At 48.0% G+C, this 23,113-nt stretch overlaps 1 protein-coding gene across 1 annotated transcript in view; it reads left to right on the top strand.

Annotated features, from left to right (window-relative positions):
• The window catches only part of LOC134984215 (oocyte zinc finger protein XlCOF7.1-like), a 194,752-nt gene that overhangs the window by 160,436 nt on the left and 11,203 nt on the right, over window positions 1-23,113 (top strand). The window contains exons 4-6 of the mRNA XM_063949845.1: window positions 8,915-8,987; window positions 9,106-9,203; window positions 9,338-9,923. Of these exons, the coding sequence (XP_063805915.1) occupies window positions 8,915-8,987; window positions 9,106-9,203; window positions 9,338-9,923 (757 nt within the window). The remainder of the gene's footprint in view (window positions 1-8,914; window positions 8,988-9,105; window positions 9,204-9,337; window positions 9,924-23,113) is intronic.

The following is a 23,113-nucleotide window of genomic DNA, read 5'->3' on the forward strand; positions in this document are numbered from 1 at the left end:
ACAGAGCCAGAAGTCAGATGAGTAGAAGAAGATCAGAAGACCTCAGTGACGGCATTCTGAGGTACAGCACAGCGATCGCACGCTGCGCGCCATGCACCCACACACACACAGCGACACTACAGGGTGCGGGAGGGGGGTGCCCTGGGCAGCAGAAAAGCCTCAAAATAAACTGGCAGAAGGGGACATAAGTGCCTAGGCACTGTCCTAACCCCCGCCAGTATAAATATATATTTAAAAAAAGCGGGACTGAACCGCGCCATTAAGGGGTGGAGCTTCATCCTCACAGCTCGCTCAGCGCCATTTTCCTCTACACGGCTGCAGAGACGCTGGTCCTTCCTCACACTTCTGAATAAGTATCAGGGTGCAAAACGGAGGGGGGGCACAGAAATATTGGTGCAATATATGTGTATATATATATTTAATATAAAGCGCTGCAGGTCTGGGGCATTCTTTAGTGTTTCAGAACCGGTGATTTGGCGCTGGGTTGTGAGCTGGCAAATCTCTGTGTCTCTCTGACAGACTCTACTGTGGGTCTGTCCCCTATATGTCCAGTGTGTCTGAGGGTGTTTGGTGCACGTGTGTCGACATGTCTGAGGCTGAAGGCTCTTCCCTGGAGGAGGCTGTATTAGGGACAGAAACGGCTGCGGGGGTGACCCTGTCGGCACCGCCGACTCCTGATTGGGTAAATGTGTTCCTCTTATTAGTAAGAGGCTAGATAAGTCTGAGTCTCAGACCCAGGCATGGAAGAAATCTGTGGGGGATATGTTATTCCAAAGTCAGGTCCCCTCAGGGTCACAAAAAAACGTACGTTGGCCCAGTTGGCAGACACTGATACCGACACGGACACTGATTCCAGTGTTGAGTATAGCGATTCCAGGTTAGACCCAAAATTGGCAAAAAGCATTCAGTACATGATTGTGGTGGTTAAAGATGTATTACATATCACGGAGGACCTGGCTGTCCCTGATAAAAGGGTCTGTATGTATAAACAAAGGAAACCTGAGATATCGTTTCATCCCTCTCATGAACTGAACACGCTATTTGAAAAAGTTTGGGACGGTCCTGACAAAAAGTTTCAGATTCCCAAAAGAATTATGGCAGCTTATCCGTTTCCCTCGACGGATAGGGAAAAGTGGGAGTCACCCCCCACTGTGGACAAGGCCTTGTCTCATTTGTCTGAAAAGGTGGCTCTCCCGTCACCTGACACGGCGGCCCATAAGGATCCTGCGGATCGTAAATAAGAAACTACATTGAAGTCCATTTATGTGATCACGGGTACACTACTCCGACCTGTCATTGAGTCTGCGTGGGTAAGTAGTGCTATCGAAAAGTGGGCAGATAATTTGTCATCTTATATAGATACCCTAGATAGGGATAGTATCCTCTTGACACTGGGTTATATCAAGGACGCTGCAGCATACCTTAAGGAAGCTGCGAGAGTTATTGGTCTTTTGGGATCAAAGGCCAATGCCATGGCTGTCTCAGCTAGGCGTGCGTTGTGGATTCACCAATGGAATGCTGATGCTGACTACAAGAAAAGTACGGAATCTCTACCATGTAAAAGTAAGGCCTTATTTGGAGACGGCCTTGATGATTTGGAGTCTAGGCTACCGCGGGTAATTCATTCTTTTTACCTTATGTTCCTCCACAACAAAAGAAAACGTACCATTATCAGATGCAATCCTTTCGGCCCAATAAATTCAGAAATGGCCGAGGTTCTTCCTTCCTTGCTACTAGAGGAAGGGGAAGAGGTAAACGATCTCCAGCCTTGTCAGGCTCCCAGGAGCAGAAGTTCTCCCAGGCTTCTGCCAATTCCACCGCATGACGTCGGGGCTCCTATGCGGGAGTCCGCACTGGTGGGGGCCCGTCTCAAATTTTTAAGTCAGTTTTGGGTTCGTTCGAACCTAGACCCTTGGATTTTACAAATAGTATCCCAAGGGTACTAGCTGGAGTTTCAAGACGTCCCCCCTCGCCGTTTTTTCAAATCGGCCTTACCAGCTTTTCTTCCGGACAGGGAGGTAATTTGTGACGCAATACAAAAATTGTGTCAAAATCAAGTTATCATTAAGGTTCCCCAGTCACAATAGGGAGAAGGTTTTTTTCGAGCCTGTTTGTGGTCCCGAAGCCGGACGTCTCGGTCAGACCAATCCTATAACATGAAATCTCTGAATTTCTACCTAATGAGATTCAAATTCAAGATGTCTCACCGAGCAGTGATCACCGAGCAGTGATCTCCAGCCTGGAGGAAGGGGATTTTATGGTGTCGGTGGACATAAAAGATGCCTACTTACATGTTCCCATTTATCCTCCACACCAGGCTTACCTGAGATTTGCAATTCAGGAGTGTCATTACCAATTTCAAACGTTGCCGTTTGGTCCATCCACGGCTCCGAGGATTTTCACCAAATGAATGGCGGAGATGATTGTTCTCCTTCGCAAGCAAGGAGTCACAATTATCCCATACTTGAATGATCTCCTGATAAAGGTGAGATCCAGGGACCAGTTGGTCCGGAACGTTGCACTCTCCATGACAGTTCTTCAACAACATGGTTGGCTCCTAAACTTGCCAAAATCACAGTTGATTCAGACGATGCGGTTGTCATTTTTGGGAATGATATTGGACACAGAACTACAGAGAGTCTTTCTTCCTGTGGAAAAGGCTCTGGAACTTCAGAGTCTGGTCTGAAACCACCAAGAGTGTCAATCCATCAATGCATTCGGTTGCTGGGGAAGAGGGTTGTGGCCTACGAGGCCATTCAGTTTGGCAGGTTACATGCTAGAGTGTTCCAGCGCGACCTCTTGAACAAGTGGTCCGGGTCCCATCTACACATGCACCAGAAGATAATCCTGTCTTCCAAGACGAGGGTATCACTCCTGTGGTGGCTGCACAGCTCTCACCTCCTAGAGAGGCACAGGTTCGGGATACAGGACTGGATCCTAGTGACCACGGATGCAAGCCTCCGAGGCTGGGGGGCAGTCACCATGGGAGAAAACTTCCAAGGAAGATGGTCAAGTCAGGAAACTTGTCTCCACATAAATGTTCTGGAGCTAAGGGAAATTTACAACGGCCTCCTACAAGTGGAACATCTTCTTCGAGATCTACCTGTACTGATCCAGTCAGACAATGTAACAGCAGTAGCGTACATAAACCGTCAGGGCGGAACGAAAAACAGAGCGGCGATGGCAGAAGCCACAAGGCTTTTTCGCTGGGCGGAAAAGCATACAAGTGCTCTGTCAGCAATCTTCATTCCAGGAGTGGACATCTGGGAAGCAGACTTCCTCAGCAGACACGATCTCCATCCAGGAGAGTGGGGCCTCCACCAAGAAGTCTTCGCAGAGGTGACAGGTCATTGGGGAACTCCTCAAGTAGACATGATGGCTTCTCGTCTCAAAAAGAAGCTTCAGAGATATTGTTCCATGTCAAGGGACCCTCAAGCGATTGCAGTGGATGCTCTCGTGACACCGTGGGTGTTTCAGTCGGTGTATGTATTGCCTTCACTTCCTCTCATTCCAAAAGTTCTAAAGATCATAAGAAGAACAAAGATCCGAGCGATCCTCATAGTTCCAGACTGGCCAAGGAGGGCTTGGTATCCAGATCTTCAGGACTTACTCATCGGAGATCCCTGGCCTCTGTGCGTGTATTAGGACTTACCGCGGCTACGTTTGACGGCATGGCAGTTGAACGCAAAATCCTAGCACGTAAGGTTATTCTCAGTGAAGTCATTCCCACACTTATTCAGGCCAGAAAAGGGGTAACGTCTATACATTACCACCATATTTGGAGAAAATATGTGTCTTGGTGTGAATCCAAGAAGGCTCCTATGGAAGAGTTTCAGCTAGGAAGGTTTCCCCATTTTCTACAAGCAGGTGTGGATGCGCGCCTAAAATTGGGCTCAATCAAGGTTCAGATTTCAGCCTTATCGATTTTCTTTCAGAAACAATTGGCCTCCCTTCCAGAAGTTCAGACTTTCCTGAAGGGCGTATTGCACATCCAACCTCCATTGGCACCATGGGATCTTAATGTGGTGTTGCAGTTCCTTCAATCACATTGGTTTGAACCTTTATGGAAGGTGGTGTTGAAATTCCTCACTTGGAAAGTGGTCATCCTGTTGGCCTTGGCATCTGCATGGTGGGTGTCTGAGTTGGCGGCCTTGTCTCACAAGAGCCCTTATTTGATCTTCCGTGAAGATAGAGCTGAATTGAGGACACGTCAGCAATTTTTCCCAAAGGTGGTTTCCTCTTTCCACATAACCAACCTATCGTGGTACCTGTGGCTACTGATGCCTTCGTTGATTCAAAATCTCTGGATGTGGTCAGAGCTTTAAAGATTTATATCACCAGAACGGCTCACTTCAGAAAAACAGAAGCTCTATTTGTCCTGTATGCTCCCAACAAGGTTGGGTGTCCTGCTTTCAAGCAGACCATTGCGCGCTGTATCTGTAACACGATTCAGCAGGCCTATTCCACTGCTGGATTGCCATAACCGGAATCAGTGAAGGCCCATTCCACTAGGAAGGTGGGCTCATCCTGGGTGGCTGCCCGGGGGGTCTCGGCATTGCAACTTTGCCGAGCAGCTACTTGGTCGGGGCCAAACACTTTTGCACAGTTCTATAAGTTTGACACCTTGGCCGATGGAGACCTTAAGTTTGGTCAATGGGGGCTGCAGAGTCGTCCGCACTCTCCCATCCGTTCTAGAGCTTTGGTATAATCCCATGGTTCTAATGGTGACCCCAGCATCCTCTAGGACGTATGAGAAAATAGGATTTTAATACTTACCGGTAAATCCTTTTCTCTTAGTCCGTGGAGGATGCTTGGCGCCCGTCCCAGTGCGTACTGTATCTGCAGTTAATAGTTATGGTTACACATATGCTGTGTTACGTTTCTTAAGGGGGGAACCTGGATTGCACATCCTATTACTAAAGATATCAAGAGGTGCTATCATGCTGAGGCTTCTACTACTATGCTGGGGGAAGAGAGATGCAGATGCACACTCTTAGCACTAAGAACACTGATAATAAAAATAATTTAAATAAACCCTCACAATTAACATGGGCCCTCATTCTGAGTTGTTCGCTCGCAAGCTGCTTTTAGCAGCATTGCACACGCTAAGCCGCCGCCTACTGGGAGTGAATCTTAGCATAGTTGAATTGTGAACGAAAGATTCTCAAAATTGCGAATAGACACTTCTCAGCAGTTTCTGAGTAGCTCCAGACTTACTCGGCATCTGCGATCAGTTCAGTGCTTGTCGTTCCTGGTTTGACGTCACAAACACACCCAGCGTTCGCCCAGACACTTCTCCGTTTCTCCAGCCACTCCAGCATTTTTCCCAGAAACGGTAGCGTTTTTCCGCACACACCCATAAAACGGCCTCGTAATACCGTGAGTAAAATACCAAACTTCTTAGCAAATTTACTTTTCGCAGTCGCAGTGCGGACATTGCGCATGCGCACTAAGCGGAAAATCGCTGCGATGCGAAGAAATTTACAGAGCGAACAACTCGGAATGACCACCATGGAGTATAATTGAAGTTCTTAGCACACATTTGCGCAAATATGCGGGCCCATGTACCGCGGCCAGGTGACTTCATCACATTGGTCCCTAACATCCCTAATATTATCACATTCTATAAATTTATACAGGACTTACCTCTAAATAGGGCCTTATCAATGTGTGATCTGAGATGCAGGAACCCAGCCAATTAAAACACCTGAGGGTGAATGGGAGGAGTGCAAATCCAGAGGAAGGAAGCCGGCCTACCAGTGTACAATATATACACAAATATAGTGGAAAAAAGGGGGGAACCTGGATTGCACATCCTATTAATAAAGTGTGCATCTGCATCTCTCTTCCCCCAGCATAGTGTTACGTTTCTTGTCAGCCTGTTGCTGCAATTGTTCATGCCGTTGGCCTGTGTTCTGTTGAATGCCATGTTCTGCGGTATGGTTGAGGTGTGAGCTGGTATGGATCTCACCTTAGTTTAACAATAAATCCTTTCTTCGAAATGTCCGTCTCCCTGGGCACAGTTCCTATAATGGGAATCTGGAGGAGGGGCATAGAGGGAGGAGCCAGTTCACACCCTTTCAAAGTCTTAAAGTGCCCAAATCTCCTGCGGATCCCGTCTATACCCCATGGTTCTAATGATGACCCCAGCATCCTCTACGAACTAAGAGAAAAGGATTTACCTGTAGGTATTAAAATCCTATTATACAGGGGGAGTAGCATGTGGTGTGCAGTTGTTGATATTGTTGTTATTATTTTTATACAGTGGATCAGCCTGTGGCATCCTGTTATTATTATTATTATTATTATTATTATTATTATTATTATTATACAGGAGTAGCAGCCTATGTTGTCCTATTATTAATATTATAAAGAAGGAGTAGCTAGTGGTGTCCACTTATTATTATTATTATTATTATTATTATTATTATTATTATTATTATTATACAGGAGTAGCAGCCTATGTTGTCCTATTATTAATATTATAAAGAAGGAGTAGCTAGTGGTGTCCACTTATTATTATTATTATTATTATTATTATTATTATTATTATTATTATGCAGGAGCAGCAGCCTGTGGTGTCCTGTCATTATTATTATACAGGGGAAGCAGGCTGTGGTGTCCTGTTGTTATTATTATACAGAAGGTAGTAGCCTGTTGTGTTCTATTATTATTATTTTTTTGCAGAGGGAGCAGCCTGTGGTGTCATTTTATTATAACTATAAATGGAGAGCTGAATGGTGTGTTCTGTTGTTATTATTATAATACGGGGGGAGCAGGTTTTTGTGTATGGTTATTATTATACAGGGACAGCAGCTTGTGGTGTCGTCTTATTATTATTATTATTATTATACATTTGGAGTGGTGGTGATGTCACAGTGACATCACTTATAGCTATAGTAATAATACAGGAATATGACTGGGGAGGTGAGGGGATCTGAGAGCGTCTCAGTGACATCAATTACATCTATAGTAATAATACAGGGATGTGACTGGGGAGGTGAGGGGATCTGGGAGCATCACTGTGACATCACTTATATCTATAGTAATAATACAGGGACATGACTGGGGAGGTGAGGGGATATGGGAGCATCATTGTGACATCACTTATATCTATAGTAATAATACAGGGACATGACTGGGGAGGTGAGGGGATCTGGGAGCTTCACAGTGACATCACTTATATCTATAGTGATAATACAGGGATGTGACTGGGGAGGTGAGGGGATCTGGGAGCTTCACAGTGACGCCACTTATATCTATAGTAATAATACAAGGACACGACTGTGGAGGTGAGGAGGTCTGGGAGAGACACAGTGACATCACTTATATCTATAGTGATAATACAGGGACATGAATAAGGAGGTGAGGGGGTCTGGGAGCTTCACAGTGACATCACTTATATCTATAGTGATAATACAGGGACATGACTGGGGAGGTGAGGGGGTCTGGGAGTTTCACAGTGACATCACTTATATCTATAGTGATAATACAGGGACATGACTGGGAAGGTGAGTACATCTGGGAATGTCACAGTGACATCAATTACATCTATAGTAATAATACAGGGACATGACTGGGGAGGTGAGGGGGATCTGGGAGCATCTCAGTGACATCACTTATATCTATAGTAATAATACAGGGACATGACTGGGAGGTGAGGGGATCTGAGAATGTCACAGTGACATCAATTACATCTATAGTAATAATACAGGGACATGACTGGGGGTGAGGGTGATCTGGGAGCATCACATTTACATCATTTTTAACTATAGTGATAATACAGGGATGTGACTGGGGAGGTGAGGGGATCTGGGAGTATTTACAGTGATATTGATGTCTCCCCCATTTAGCAGGATTACACCATAGTGAAGAAGACATTCAGTGAGCATGAGACCCCCAGCAACCATCCTCGTGTTGCAGGTGGACTAAGCAGGACCTAGAGTCCCATCACAGTGCCTCCACCTCACTTACTGACTCACTGATACATAAGAGACACAATGACCAGAAGATCCTGAAACTCACCAACAAGATCATTTAGCTGCTGACTGGAGAGGTGACTGCTGGGTATGGGGCATTATACAGTAACACCAGGGGTTGTGTCTGGGTGATGACTGGAGAGGTGACTGCTGGGAATGGGGCATTATACAGTAACACCAGGGGGACGTGTCTGGGTGATGACTGGAGAGGTGACTGCTGGGAATGGGACATTATACAGTAACACCAGGGGATGTGTCTAGTTGATGACTGGAGAGGTGACTGCCGTGAATGGGACATTATACAGTAACACCAGGGGATGTGTCTGGGTGATGACTGTAGAGGTGACTGCTGGGAATGGAGCATTATACAGTAACACCAGGGGATGTGTCTGGGTGATGACTGGAGAGGTGACTGCTGGGAATGGGACATTATACAGTAATACCGGGGGACGTGTCTGGGTGATGACTGTAGAGGTGACTGCTGGGAATGGGGCATTATACAGTAACACCAGGGGACGTGTCTGGGTGATGACTGGAGAGGTGACTGCTGGGAATGGGACATTATACAGTAACACCAGGGAATGTGTCTGGGTGATGACCGGAGAGGTGACTGCTGGGAATGGGCCATTATACAGTAACACCAGGGGGACGTGTCTGGGTGATGACTGGAGAGGTGACTGCTGGGAATGGGACACTATACAGTAACACCAGGGGATGTATCTAGTTGATGACTGGAGGGGTGACTGCCGTGAATGGGACATTATACAGTAACACCAGAGGATGTGTGTGGGTGATGACTGGAGAGGTGACTGCTGGGAATGGGGCATTATACAGTAACACCAGGGGACGTGTCTGGGTGATGACTGTATCACTGTGTGTGTCAGGTTCCTACAAGGTGTCAGGATGTCACTGTCTATGTCTCCATGCAGGAGGGGGAGTATATAGAGGAACACAGGGGTCTGTACAAGGACGTGATGATGGAGAATCACCAGCCCCTCACATCACTGGGTAAGAGGAGACTGTCATGTATTGTACAGGGGAGAGCAGGTATGGGGGCCCCTATATACTCACATCACCTGATAATCACATATATACACTGTACTCAGTCACTGTGTGTCTCCTACAGATGGACCCAGTAACAGAGATACCCCAGAGAGATGTCCCCGTCCTCTGTATTCCCAGGATTGTACAGAGGAGAATCACAGGACCCCACAGGAGGATCAGGTAGGTGGGATTTAGGGTCTCACCAATATACCAAAGTCACTGTCACTATATGATCTGTAGAGAAGCTGTGTGTCTTATACACTGATATTATACTGTTTCACCTCAGTTTAATCTGTTTGCAAATGTCATTCTAGTACATGACTGATATGAAGGCAGAAGATATAGAGGGAGAAGAAGAGACGTATGTGACTGATATGAAGACAGAAGATATAGAGGGAGAAGAAGAGACGTATGTGACTGATATAAAGGCAGAAGATATAGAGGGAGAAGAAGAGACGTATGTGACTGATATGAAGGCAGAAGATACAGAGGGAGAAGAAGAGACGTATGTGACTGATATGAAGACAGAAGATATAGAGTTAGAAGAAGAGACGTATGTGACTGATATAAAGGCAGAAGATATAAAGGGAGAAGAAGAGACGTATGTGACTGATATAAAGGCAGAAGATACAGAGGGAGAAGAAGAGATGTATGTGACTGATATAAAGGCAGAAGATATAGAGGGAGAAGAAGAGACGTATGTGACTGATATGAAGGCAGAAGATACAGAGGGAGAAGAAGAGACGTATGTGACCGATATAAAGGCAGAAGATATAGAGGGAGAAGAAGAGATGTATGTGACTGATATAAAGGCAGAAGATATAGAGGGAGAAGAAGAGACATATGTGAGGGGTGATCAGCAGTGTAAGGAGGAGGAGATCCCTACATATATCAGCACAGGTGAGTAATAAACACTTACTACAGAAAAGAGTCACATATTCTCCTTGCTCAGTCACTACAGCAATCTCTTATCCTACAGCCTCCTCTGTCAGTACAAACTAATGAGGAAAATGTAATTTCCCAGTGGTGGAGTCAGGAGCCATCAGCCCCTATTATACTCCTGCTCTCCTCTCACATCATGTCACTGTGTGTTACCAGCCCAGAGATCTGACCAGTCTCTTCCCCACACTCTCTGGTGTATCTCATACATCAGGAGACATCAGCCCCTATTGTACTCCTGCTCTCCTCTCGCATCATGTCACTGTGTGTTACCAGCCCAGAGATCCGACCAGTCTCCTCCCCACACTCTCTGGTGTATCTCATACATCAGGAGCCATCAGCTCCTATTATACTCCTGCTCTCCCCCTCACATCATGTCACTGTGTGTTACCAGCCCAGAGATCTGACCAGTCTCCTCCCCACACTCTCTGGTGTATCTCATACATCAGGAGACATCAGCCCCTATTATACTCCTGCTCTCCTCCTCACATCATGTCACTGTGTGTTACCAGCCCAGAGATCTGACCAGTCTCCTCCCCACACTCTTCATTGTATCTAATACATCAGGAGCCATCAGCCCTTATTATACTCCTGCTCTCCCCCTCACATCATGTCACTGTGTGTTACCAGCCCAGAGATCTGACCAGTGTCCTCCCCACACTCTCTGGTGTATCTCATACATCAGGAGCCATCAGCCCCTATTATACTCCTGCTCTCCCCCTCACATCATGTCACTGTGTGTTACCAGCCCAGAGATCTGACCAGTGTCCTCCCCACACTCTCTGGTGTATCTCATACATCAGGAGCCATCAGCCCCTATTATACTCCTGCTCTCCCCTCACTCTCTGTTGTTTCTCATACATCAGGAGACATCAGCCCCTATTATACTCCTGCTCTCCCCCTCACATCATGTCACTGTGTTACCAGCCCAGAGATCTGACCAGTCTCCTCCCCACACTCTCTGGTGTATCTAATACATCAGGAGCCATCAGCCCCTATTATACTCCTGCTCTCCCCCTCACATCATATCACTGTGTTACCAGCCCAGAGATCTGACCAGTCTCCTCCCCACACTCTCTGGTGTATCTCATACATCAGGAGCCATCAGCCCCTATTATACTCCTGCTCTCCCCTCACTCTCTGTTGTTTCTCATACATCAGGAGCCATCAGCCCCTATTATACTCCTGCTCTCCCCCTCACATCATGTCACTGTGTTACCAGCCCAGAGATCTGACCAGTGTCCTCCCCACACTCTCTGGTGTATCTCATACATCAGGAGCCATCAGCCCCTATTATACTCCTGCTCTCCCCTCACATCATGTCACTGTGTGTTACCAGCCCAGAGATCTGACCAGTCTCCTCCCCACACTCTCTGGTGTATCTCGTACATCAGGAGCCATCAGCCCCTATTATACTCCTACTCTCCTCCTCACATCATGTCACTGTGTGTCACCAGCCCAGAGATCTGACCAGTGTCCTCCCCACACACTCTGTGGTGTATCTCATACATCAGGAGACATCAGCCCCTATTATACTCCTGCTCTCCCCCTCACATCATGTCACTGTGTGTCACCAGCCCAGAGATCTGACCAGTCTCCTCCCCACACTCTCAGGTGTATCTCATACATCAGGAGCCATCAGCCCCTATTATACTCCTGCTCTCCCCTCACATCATGTCACTGTGTGTTACCAGCCCAGAGATCTAACCAGTCTCCTCCCCACACTCTCTGGTGTATCTAATACATCAGGAGCCATCAGCCCCTATTATACTCCTGCTCTCCCCCTCACATCATATCACTGTGTTACCAGCCCAGAGATCTGACCAGTCTCCTCCCCACACTCTCTGGTGTATCTCATACATCAGGAGCCATCAGCCCCTATTATACTCCTGCTCTCCCCCTCACATCATGTCACTGTGTATTACCAGCCCAGAGATCTGACCAGTCTCCTCCCCACACTCTCTGGTGTATCTCATACATCAGGAGCCATCAGCCCCTATTATACTCCTGCTCTCCCCCTCACATCATGTCACTGTGTGTTACCAGCCCAGAGATCTGACCAGTCTCCTCCCCACACTCTCTGGTGTATCTCATATATCAGGAGCCATCAGCCCCTATTATACTCCTGCTCTCCCCTCACTCTCTGTTGTTTCTCATACATCAGGAGACATCAGCCCCTATTATACTCCTGCTCTCCCCCTCACATCATGTCACTGTGTTACCAGCCCAGAGATCTGACCAGTCTCCTCCCCACACTCTCTGGTGTATCTAATACATCAGGAGCCATCAGCCCCTATTATACTCCTGCTCTCCCCCTCACATCATATCACTGTGTTACCAGCCCAGAGATCTGACCAGTCTCCTCCCCACACTCTCTGGTGTATCTCATACATCAGGAGCCATCAGCCCCTATTATACTCCTGCTCTCCCCTCACTCTCTGTTGTTTCTCATACATCAGGAGACATCAGCCCCTATTATACTCCTGCTCTCCCCTCACATCATGTCACTGTGTTACCAGCCCAGAGATCTGACCAGTCTCCTCCCCACACTCTCTGGTGTATCTCATACATCAGGAGACATCAGCCCCTATTATACTCCTGCTCTCCTCCTCACATCATGTCACTGTGTGTTACCAGCCCAGAGATCTGACCAGTCTCCTCCCCACACTCTTCATTGTATCTAATACATCAGGAGCCATCAGCCCTTATTATACTCCTGCTCTCCCCCTCACATCATGTCACTGTGTGTTACCAGCCCAGAGATCTGACCAGTGTCCTCCCCACACTCTCTGGTGTATCTCATACATCAGGAGCCATCAGCCCCTATTACACTCCTGCTCTCCCCCTCACATCATGTCACTGTGTTACCAGCCCAGAGATCTGACCAGTCTCCTCCCCACACTCTCTGGTGTATCTCATACATCAGGAGCCATCAGCCCCTATTATACTCCTGCTCTCCCCCTCACATCATGTCACTGTGTTACCAGCCCAGAGATCTGACCAGTCTCCTCCCCACACTCTCTGGTGTATCTCATACATCAGGAGCCATCAGCCCCTATTATACTCCTGCTCTCCCCCTCACATCATGTCACTGTGTGTTACCAGCCCAGAGATCTGACCAGTCTCCTCCCCACACTCTCTGGTGTATCTCATACATCAGGAGCCATTAGCCCCTATTATACTCCTGCTCTCCCTCTCACATCATGTCACTGTGTGTTACCAGCCCAGAGATCTGACCAGTCTCCTCCCCACACTCTCTGGTGTATCTCATACATCAGGAGCCATCAGCCCCTATTATACTCCTGCTCTCCCCCTCACATCATGTCACTGTGTGTTACCAGCCCAGAGATCTGACCAGTCTCCTCCCCACACTCTCTGGTGTATCTCATACATCAGGAGCCATTAGCCCCTATTATACTCCTGCTCTCCCTCTCACATCATGTCACTGTGTGTCACCAGCCCAGAGATCTGACCAGTCTCCTCCCCACACTCTCTGGTGTATCTCATACATCAGGAGCCATCAGCCCCTATTATTCTCCTGCTCTCCCCTCACATCATGTCACTGTGTGTCACCAGCAGCCATACTGTGTGCTAGCAGTACATCTGTCTATAGTATAACATGCCAGGTATTCAATGAGAGTGTCTCTATTAGCACATGCCGGTCTATATATAAACCACTCCTTTTTCTCTAACATCCATAAGGGATACTGGGGACTTTGTACGATGGAGTATAGCCGGTGCACTTTAAAGTTCTTCCATTGGGTGTGCTGGCTCCTCCCCTCTATGCCCTCTCCTACATCCAGTTTAGTAAAATGTGCCCTCAGGAGAGGATGCCACTCTGGAGCTCCAGAGAATTTTTCCTCCGTTTATTTTAAACGTTGTTATTGTCGGTATACTGTTTGGGCAACAGTATAACAGTATACCTGCACTGAGGGAGTAGGGGGGGGGGGGGCGGTTACCGGTCTCTTCAGACGTCAGAGCCGCTCCCCCGCTGCAGGACCACCGTCCTGAGAGGTTGTTGGTACCGCAGGGCATTGTGCATTACCAAACGCAATCGCAGCACGTCGCACACCCCCTAACAATGCCGGGAGGTGAGAAGAGTGGTGAGTACAAACCGGGGGACCCACAAGGGCGCTATCGCAGGGGCGGCATACGGACGCTCTACAGGGGGATCCGCTATAGCCCCCTGTGTACACTGGCAGCGTTGTTGGAAACAGGCATTTATGTTACTTTTTACACCTGTTAGGAGACATTGCCAGTATAAATATCTGTAGAGCTCCAGCGCCATTACAGGGGGCGGAGCTTCCTCAGAGCGGGACCAGTGGCGTTTTGGCTCTTTCCTCTGCTTACAGCTGCAGCAGCAAGGACACACAGCTCCTCCAGACACTCAGGATACACAGGAAACTGGTACAGGGGTGTAAATATGGGGGAGAGCCGCTATTATACACACTATAGTGTCCTGAAAAGGACAATACTCCGGTGTTATACCGAGTCTGACAGGTTTGGGTGTGTTGTTCCTCTCTCTGTGTCTCCTCACATACCAGTCTGGGCAGGCTTGCTATTGAATATACTTGTCTGTTTGTGTGGTTGATTGTTGTCTACTGTAAACATGGTAAAACACCAATTATGCAGTGTATGTCACACCAGATTATCTCCCTCTGCGTTGGGTTCCCTCTCATGTGAACAATGCAGCCAGTCTTCCCAAGTTAGTTAGACTGGAGGGGGAGGGTCAGGAGCCATCCTGGCTCAGTGCCATAAAAATCATGATGACAGACATGTCATCCCAGCTTACTGCTAATAAGCAAAAGACACAACTACTGCAGCAGGCTGTAGCAGACCTAGCTGCAAGGGCAGATGATACACAGCCCCCTCTCCCTAGTTCAGGGCCACATAAGCGTGGGCTGCCTGATTTACTCTCAGAATCTGAGGCTTTCAGTACACACTGAGGTGTGATCGCGCTGCGGGGCGAGCTGATAGTCACAATACTCAGGACACTGGCAGATACAGCCTTACAGGGTTCTTACCCATCGTGTAAGCATAAAAAGTACCTCAAGCCATTATAAAATGCGGGAAGACCGTGCGCGTATTCAGCAGCTCACCAGCGCAATTTTCTCTCTACAGCTCACACAGAAAACGCTGGCAGGGAAGCGCTGCCCCTCCACATCAACTCCAGACTAACTAAAAGGTACCAGGGGATTATAGAGGGGGGAGGGGCAACAGTTATGTCCTTACTAATACCCTATTAAGGGAATTTAGTCTGCACCTGACTAAGTTATTTGTTAGCTGAAGGGGCGCTGTGTGGCTGGTGTCCTCATTCCTCTGTGTCTCTCTAAGGGGCTCTGTGTGGAATTGTGCTTACTGCATATTCTCGTGTGTGTGTGTGTGTGTGTGTGTGTGTGTGTGTGTGTGTACCTCACATTACAATGTCCAAGGAGTGTGTTTCCTGCACAGCAGAATGTTTTTCCTCCCCAGTGTACTCAGGACAGTACACATTCTCAGGCTACTGGGTCTGAACCGCCTTGGCTGGACTCCATAAGGGGGATGATTACTAATATTTCTAATAAACTCTCCCATACTGAGAAGGAGACGCAGTATTTGAGAGAGTCTGTGGATGACCTGATGAATAAAGAGTCAGCTCCCACACCTGCGCCTCTAACCTCTCCCATTTATCCACAGAAGTGTACACTGGCCCAGATATTGCAGGCTGACACTGATGACGATGCCTCAGATACAGGGGACGGTGAGGTGGATCTGGGGGGGGGGGGGGGGTGCAGCTCTTGCTCAAGAGGTGCACGCTCTGACAGAGGCCATCAGGGATGTATTGCAGATTTCAGAAAAAGTAACAGTAGAAGAGGAAGAATCTTATTTTAATGTAAAAAATATCCTCCGTTACTTTCCCTGCGTCAGAAGAGTTACGTTCTCTTTTTGCAGAAACTTGGGTAAATCCAGAGAAAAAGTTTAAAATCCCTAAAAGATTGCTCGCCTCATTTCCTTTCCCTCAAGATGATAGGAAGAAATGGGAAAATCCAGCGATAGTGGACGCCTCTGTATCTAAATTGTCAAGTAAAATTATTTACCTGTCCCAGGCGCAGCCTCCTTAAAGGATACGCGGAATTGAGACCACACTCAAATCTCTGTACACAGCTGCTGGGGTGGCCCAAAGACCCACTATTGCTTGTGCATGGATACCTAGGGCCATTGCAAAATGGTCAGGTAACCTAATTGATGATTTAGATTCTCTACATAGGAGTGATATTGAATTACTCTTGCATCACATTCAGGACTCTGCAAACGTTATGGTGAAGGCCATGGAGGAAATTGGCCTGCTCAACGCACGTGTCAGTGTCCGCACGCAGAGGCTTATGGCTACGCCAATAGACTACGGATGCGGATTCCAGGAGAAGCGTGGAGAGCCTGCCCTTCACAGGTGAGGCCTTGTTCGGAGATGAACTGGATACCTGGATATTCAAGGCGACTGCGGGTAAGTCGACATATCTTCCTTCCGCAGCAACCCCAGCTAGAAAATCATATTCTGCCCCTACGTTACAGTCCTTTCGGGCAGCAAAATTTAAAAACAGATCCAAAGGTTCCTCCACTGCCTACAGGTTCTCAAGAACAGAGCTCAGGTTCTGCTTCCTGAAAGTCTTCAGCATGACGGTGGACCACGCTGCCTGAAGAACAGGCAGGTGGGAGCACGTTTAAAGGATTTCAGTCATATCTGGGCAACATCATGCTTAAATCCCTGGGTCAAAGATCTTATTGCCCATGGATACAGATTGGAGTTTCAAGAACTCCCACCTCGCAGAGTCTTCAAATCAGGCTTACCAGCTTCTCAGGAAGCAAGTACAATCCTGCAACAGGCAATTCAAAAGTTGGTTCAGACACAGGTCATTGTCCCAGTTCCACCTCGGCTACAGAACAAGGGTTATTTTTCCAACCTGTTCGTAGTACCAAAGCCGGATTGTTTGGAAGGCCCATCCTGAACCCATACTTATGGATATTCAAATTCAAGATGGAGTCTCTAAAAGCGGTGATCTCCGGTCTGGAGGAAGGGAAATTCCTGGTGTCTCTGGATATCAAGGATGCATACCTTCATATTCCGATCTGGCCACCTCATCAGGCTTATCTAAGGTTTGCAATACAGGACTGTCACTACCAGTTCCAGGCCCTGCCATTTGGCCTCTCCACAGCACCGAGGGTGTTCACCAAGGTCATGGTAGAGATGATGATGCTTCTCCTCTACAAACAGGGAGTGAACATAATTTCATACCTGGACGATCTACTGATAAAGGCATCCTCCAGGAAGAGGTTGTTACAAAGCATTGCCCTCTCAACTCAACTACTCCATGATCACATGTGGATTCTGAACCTTCCAAATTCACACTTGGAACCGACAAATAGGCTACCCTTCTTGGGAATGATACTCGATACAAAAGTACAGATGGTGTTCCTTCCATTGGAAAAGGCATTGGTGATCTAGTCAGTGGTCCAGGATGTCCTGAAGCCAACTTGGATATCGGTACATCAGTGCATTTGCCTACTATGGAATATGGTAGCCTCCTACGAGGCACTGCAGTGCAGAAGGTTTCACGCAAGGCCCTTCCAGCTGGATCTCTTGGACAAGTGGTCCGGATCGCATCTTCACATGCACCAGAAGATACGCCTCTCGACGAAAGCCAGAATTTCACTCCTCTGGTGGCTACAAACTTCTCACCTGATTGAAGGCCGCGGGTTCGGGATTCAAAATTGTATTCTACTAACCACATATGCAAGCCTCAGAGGTTGGGGAGCAGTCACCTAGAGTGAAAATTTACAGGGAAAATGGTCAAATCAAGAATCCATTCTTCCAATAAACATTCTGGAACTTAGGGCCATATACAATGCCCTTCAATAAGCGGCACATCTTCTTCAAGATCAAGCCATTCAGGTACAGTCGGACAATTTGACGGCGGTGTCGTACATAAACCGACAGGGTCGAAAAAAGAGCAGAGCTGCAATGTTAGAGGTAACAAGAATTCTCCTCTGGGCAGAAAAACACGCTGTGGCATTGTCGGCAATCTTCATTCTGGGAGTAGACAACTGGAAAGCAGACTTCCTCAGCAGAAGTGACCTCCACCAAGGACAGTGGGTACTCCACCCAGAGGTGTTCGGTGACGTGACAAGTCGGTGGGGAATTCCTCAGATCGACATGATGGCCTCTCATCTCAGCAAGAAGCTCAGATGGTATTGTTCCAGGTTGAGAGACCCACAAGCAGTGTCGGTGGACGCGCTGGTGACTCCGTGGGTTTACCAGACAGTGTATGTGTTCCCTCCACTTCTGCTCTTCCCAAAAATTCTCAAAATAATCAAAAAGACAAGGATTCAGGAGTTGCTCCTAGAGGATCCGTGGCCTCTTTGCGAGGACCTTCTGCAACAGGGGCCGTTCATCTACCAAGACTTACCACAGCTACGTTTGACGGCATGGAAGTTGAGAGTTAGATTGTAGCCCGGAAAAAGGATCCCGGACAAGGTAATTCCAACCCTGATCCAGCCCAGGAAGGGAGTAATGTCTAAGCATTACCATCATATTTGGAAAAAATGTGTCTTGGTGTGAATCCAAGCAGTTTCCTGCGGTGGAGTTTCAACTGAGATGTTTACTTCTCTTTCTGGAAGCAGGTGTGGATGTGGTCTTTCACCTGGGCTCTATAAAAGTCCAGATTTCGGCCTTGTCCATTTTCTTCCAGAAACAATTGGCTGCCCTCTCTGACGTTCAGACGTTCTTAAAAGGGGTTCTGCACATCCAACCGCTCTTTGTGCCTCCTACAACACCTTGGGATCTCAATGTGGTGTTGCAGTTCCTGCAATCAGATTGGTTTGAGCCTTTACAGGCGGTGTTGGCCTTCGTGTCAGCAAGTGGTGTCTTGGAATTGGGGGCATTGTCTCATAAGAGCCCCTACTTAATATTCCATGAGGATAGAGCTAAACTCAGAACGCGTCAGCAATTTATTCCTAAGGTTGTGTCGGCTTTTCATATCAACCAACTTATTGTCAGTGGCTACTGACACCTCGGCTACTTCATGGGGCTTGGATGTTGTGAGGGCCTTGAAGGTGTATGTAAAGCGGACAGCTCATCAAAGGAAATCGGATGCGCTATTTGTGCTTTATGATCCCAATAAGATTGGGTGTCTAAGCAGACAATTGCTCGCTGGATCAGGCTTACTATCCAGCATGCTTATTCCATGGCAGGATTGCCGGTTCCAAGATCAGTACAGGCCCACTCTACTCATTCAGTGGATTCTTCCTGGGCGGCTGCCTGGGGTGTCTTGACTGTACAACTTTGTCGAGCGGCTACCTGGTCAGGTTCGAACACGTTTGCCAAGTTCTACAAGTTCGATACTTTGGCCTCTAAGGACCTTCAGTTTGGTCAGTGTGTTCTACAGGAACCTCAGCATTCTCTCACCCGGTTTGGGAGCTTTGGTACATCCCCATGGTACTAAATGGAACCCCAGTATCCTCTAGGATGTAAGAGAAAATAGGATTTTAATTACCTACCGGTAAATCCTTTTCTCGTAGTCCGTAGAGGATGCTGGGCGCCCGCCCAGTGCTTTGTGTTTTCTTGCATATTTACTAGGTTAAGTATTGTTGGTTCAGCTGTTGCTGTTCCTGTTCAGGTTTGCTTAGCATGGCTTTCCTCTTGTTATGTGTGTGCTGGTTCGAATCTCACCACTGTCCTTGTATATCCTTCTTTCGAAGTATGTCCGTCTCCTCCGGGCACAGTTTCTAGACTGAGTCTGGTAGGAGGGGCATAGAAGGTGGAGCCAGCCCACACTATTAAATTCTTAAAGTGCCCTTGGCTCCTAGTGGACCCGTCTTTACCCCATGGAATGAAATGGACCCCAGCATCCTCTACGGACTACGAGAAAAGGATTTACCGGTAGGTAATTAAAATCCTATTTTACACAGCAGCTGGTGTATCACAAAGACCTGTGAAAGCGGGTTGCTGGATGACACATGCCATTCACACATGGCTGGGTCAAATTCAAGAGGTCCTTGCAGGAGATATTTCCCTGGTAACTACAGTGACTCTCATAAAGCATAATCAGGACAGTGCACGCTTCCTGTGTGACTCTCTCAAGGAGATAGGTGCTATTAACACTAGGACTACTGCCATGGCAGTGTCGACGCGCAGAGCTTTGTGGCTGTGTCAGTGGATAGCGGACGCAGATTCTAAGCGCAGTGTGGAGTCTCTTCCTTTTTCAGGGGAGTGGCCATTCGGGGTTGAGTTGGATACGTGAATTTCAAAGGTTACTGCGGGGAAATCCACGTTTCTCCCCTCTGGGGCTCTGCCGGCTAAGCGTTTCTACCCAGGGCTGTCTACCCAGTCCTTTCGGACTGCCAGGTTCAGATCAAGAGCCAGATGCACCTGAAACGCGGCGAGAGGCACTAGAGGCAAGACAAAAAAAAAACAGCTTCCGCAGGTTCTTGGGAACAAAGCACCAGTTCAGTTTCCACTAGGGCCTCAGCATGATGGTGACCCCCCATCCTGATGGGATCTGGAGGTGGGAGTTCGAATGCATTACTTCAGCCGCATCTGTGAAAGCTCCTGCCAGGATGCCTAGGTAAAGGATCTCATTTCTCAGGACTACAAGCTGGAGTTAAACAGTTCTCCTCCACAACGATTTTTCAAATCAAGCTTACCAGTTTAGGAGGATACATGAGTTACGCTGCAACAGGCCATACTAAAGTAGGCCCAGTCCCAAGTCATTGTTCCAGTGCCACTACAACAGGGAAAGGGTTACTACTCCAACCTGTTTGTGGTACCAAAACCGGATGGTTCGGTAAAGCCCATTTTGAATCTAAAATCCTTGAACCCTTACCTAAAGGTTTTCAAGTTCAAGATGGAATCCTTGTGAGCAGTGATTGCAGATCTGGAAGAACAGGAGTTCATGGATATAGAGGACGCTTATCTCTATATCCCGATTTGGCCGCCTCACCAGGCTTACCTACGGTTTTCCCTGCTGAACGATCACTACCAGTTCCAGGCGCTACCCTTCGGCCTGGCCACAGCTCTGAGGGTCTTCACGAAGGTGATGGCGGAGATGATGTTCCAGCTCCGAGTCTAGAGGATCAGTATTGTCCCTTACCTAGACGATCTCTTGATAAAAGTGAGATACAGGGAGCTTCTGTTGCGCAATGTAGGCCACACTATTCAGCTTCTGTCACAACATGGGTGGATCCTACCTGGAGCCTACTCAGCGGCTCCTATTACTGGGAATGTTTCTCAATGCAGTGGCTCAGAAAGTATTCCTCCTAGAGGTCAAGGCAAGGACGCTCCAGAATGTGGTCCGAGCGGTTCTACGACCGAATCGGATCTCCATCCACCTTTGTATAAGATTGTTGGGAAAGATGTTAGCCGCATACAAGCCTATCCAGTATGGAAGGTCCCATGCCAGAATATTTCAATTGGATCTCCTGAGCTAATGGTCCGGTTCACATCTTCATATACCCCGGATCATACACTACCGTTCAAAAGTTTGGGGTCACTTAGAAATGTCCTTTTTTTTTAAGGAAAAGCACTTTTTTTTTTTTCAATGAAGATAACACTAAATGAATCAGAAATACTCTATACATTGTTGATGTGGTAAATGACTGTACTAACTGCAAACGTCTGGTTTTTAATGGAATATCTACAGAGTTGTATAGAGGCCCATTTCTAGCAACCATCACTTTAGTGTTCTAATGGAGGTTAGGGTTAGGCTGTGGGTAATGGTGGTTAGGTTTAGGCACTGTTGGGTGGAGGTTAGGGTTAGGCTGTGGGTAAGGGGGGCTTAGGTTTAGGCACTGCTGGGGGGAGGTTAGGTTTAGGCTGTGGGTAAGGGGTTAGGTTTAGGCACTGCTGGGGGGAGGTTAGATTTAGGCTGTGGGTAAGGGGGGATAGGTTTAGGCACTGCTGGGGGGAGGTTAGGGTTAGGCTGTGGGTAAGGGGGGGTTAGGTTTAGGCACTACCGGGGGGAGGTTAGGTGTGGGTAAGGGGTTAGGTTTAGGCACTGCTGGGGGGAGGTTAGGTTTAGGCTGTGGATAAGGGGGGTTAGGTTTAGGCACTGCCGGGGGGAGGTTAGGTTTAGGCTGTGAGTAAGGGGGGGTTAGGTTTAGGCTGTGGGTAAGGGGGGTTAGGTTTAGGCACTGCTGGGGTAGGTTAGGTTTAGGCTGTGGGTAAGGAGGGTTATGTTTATGCACTGCTGGGGGGGAGGTTAGGTTTAGGCTGTGGGTAAGGGGGTTAGGTTTAGGCACTGCTGGGGGGAGGTTAGGGTTAGGCTGTGGGTAAGGGGGTTAGGTTTAGGCACTGCTGGGGGGAGGTTAGGTTTAGGCTGTGGGTAAGGGGGGTTAGGTTTAGGCACTGCTGGGGGGAGGTTAGGGTTAGGCTGTGGGTAAGGGGGGTTAGGTTTTGGCACTGCTGTGTGGAGGTTACGGTTAGGCTGTGAGTGGGAGGTTTAGGCGTCGGCAGTGCTGCGATTGGGATGCCGGTGTGGTTTCTAATTTCTAGCCTTATATGATGTAGCCCTGGCTCAGATCACTTGTATAAATACTTTTGACGGAAGCAGACGTTTTAGGCAGCTTGACAGGATGATCCCAGAAGTAGCGGGTGCACCACAGGTAGCAGCAGTGCCTGCACATTAGATTCATGTTATATTCTCATAGATCCTTAGCTTGGTCTAGTTGTGAATGGCGCTGGGAATATCAGGGAAACTTACTGTAGTGGATGCCTGAAACAACCACTGAGGTCGGGCTACAAGCCCATGACACTCCCAGAAGACACACAAGGCATGCAAGGAAAGCCACCACCCAAGTTCAGCCACCCGCTCCTAGGCTACTTACCCTACCCCACAGCACTTACGCTGTCTCCGGCGCTCACCTACCGCCCACAGCACAGCGTAGAGCAGCCGTAGAGCCGTCTTCACTTTTTGCCCGGCCCCTGTGTGAATCCGCGGCTGCATGTGACTAGGAGGGGGAGGCACCGCCAGAGGACTGGTAGTGGTAAGGCTCCACCTCCTCTTTTACAGGCAGGAAGTGCAGTCAATTGAGAGCCAGGAATTGGCTGCAGCGGAGCGCGTCCTCGGAAACCCACACGTTTTTGAAAAGTGAGTCCCCGTCCTCTGATCTGGGTAAAATAC

The sequence above is a fragment of the Pseudophryne corroboree genome (assembly GCF_028390025.1).
Source record: "Pseudophryne corroboree isolate aPseCor3 chromosome 3 unlocalized genomic scaffold, aPseCor3.hap2 SUPER_3_unloc_40, whole genome shotgun sequence".
NCBI classification, from domain to species: Eukaryota; Metazoa; Chordata; class Amphibia; order Anura; family Myobatrachidae; genus Pseudophryne; species Pseudophryne corroboree.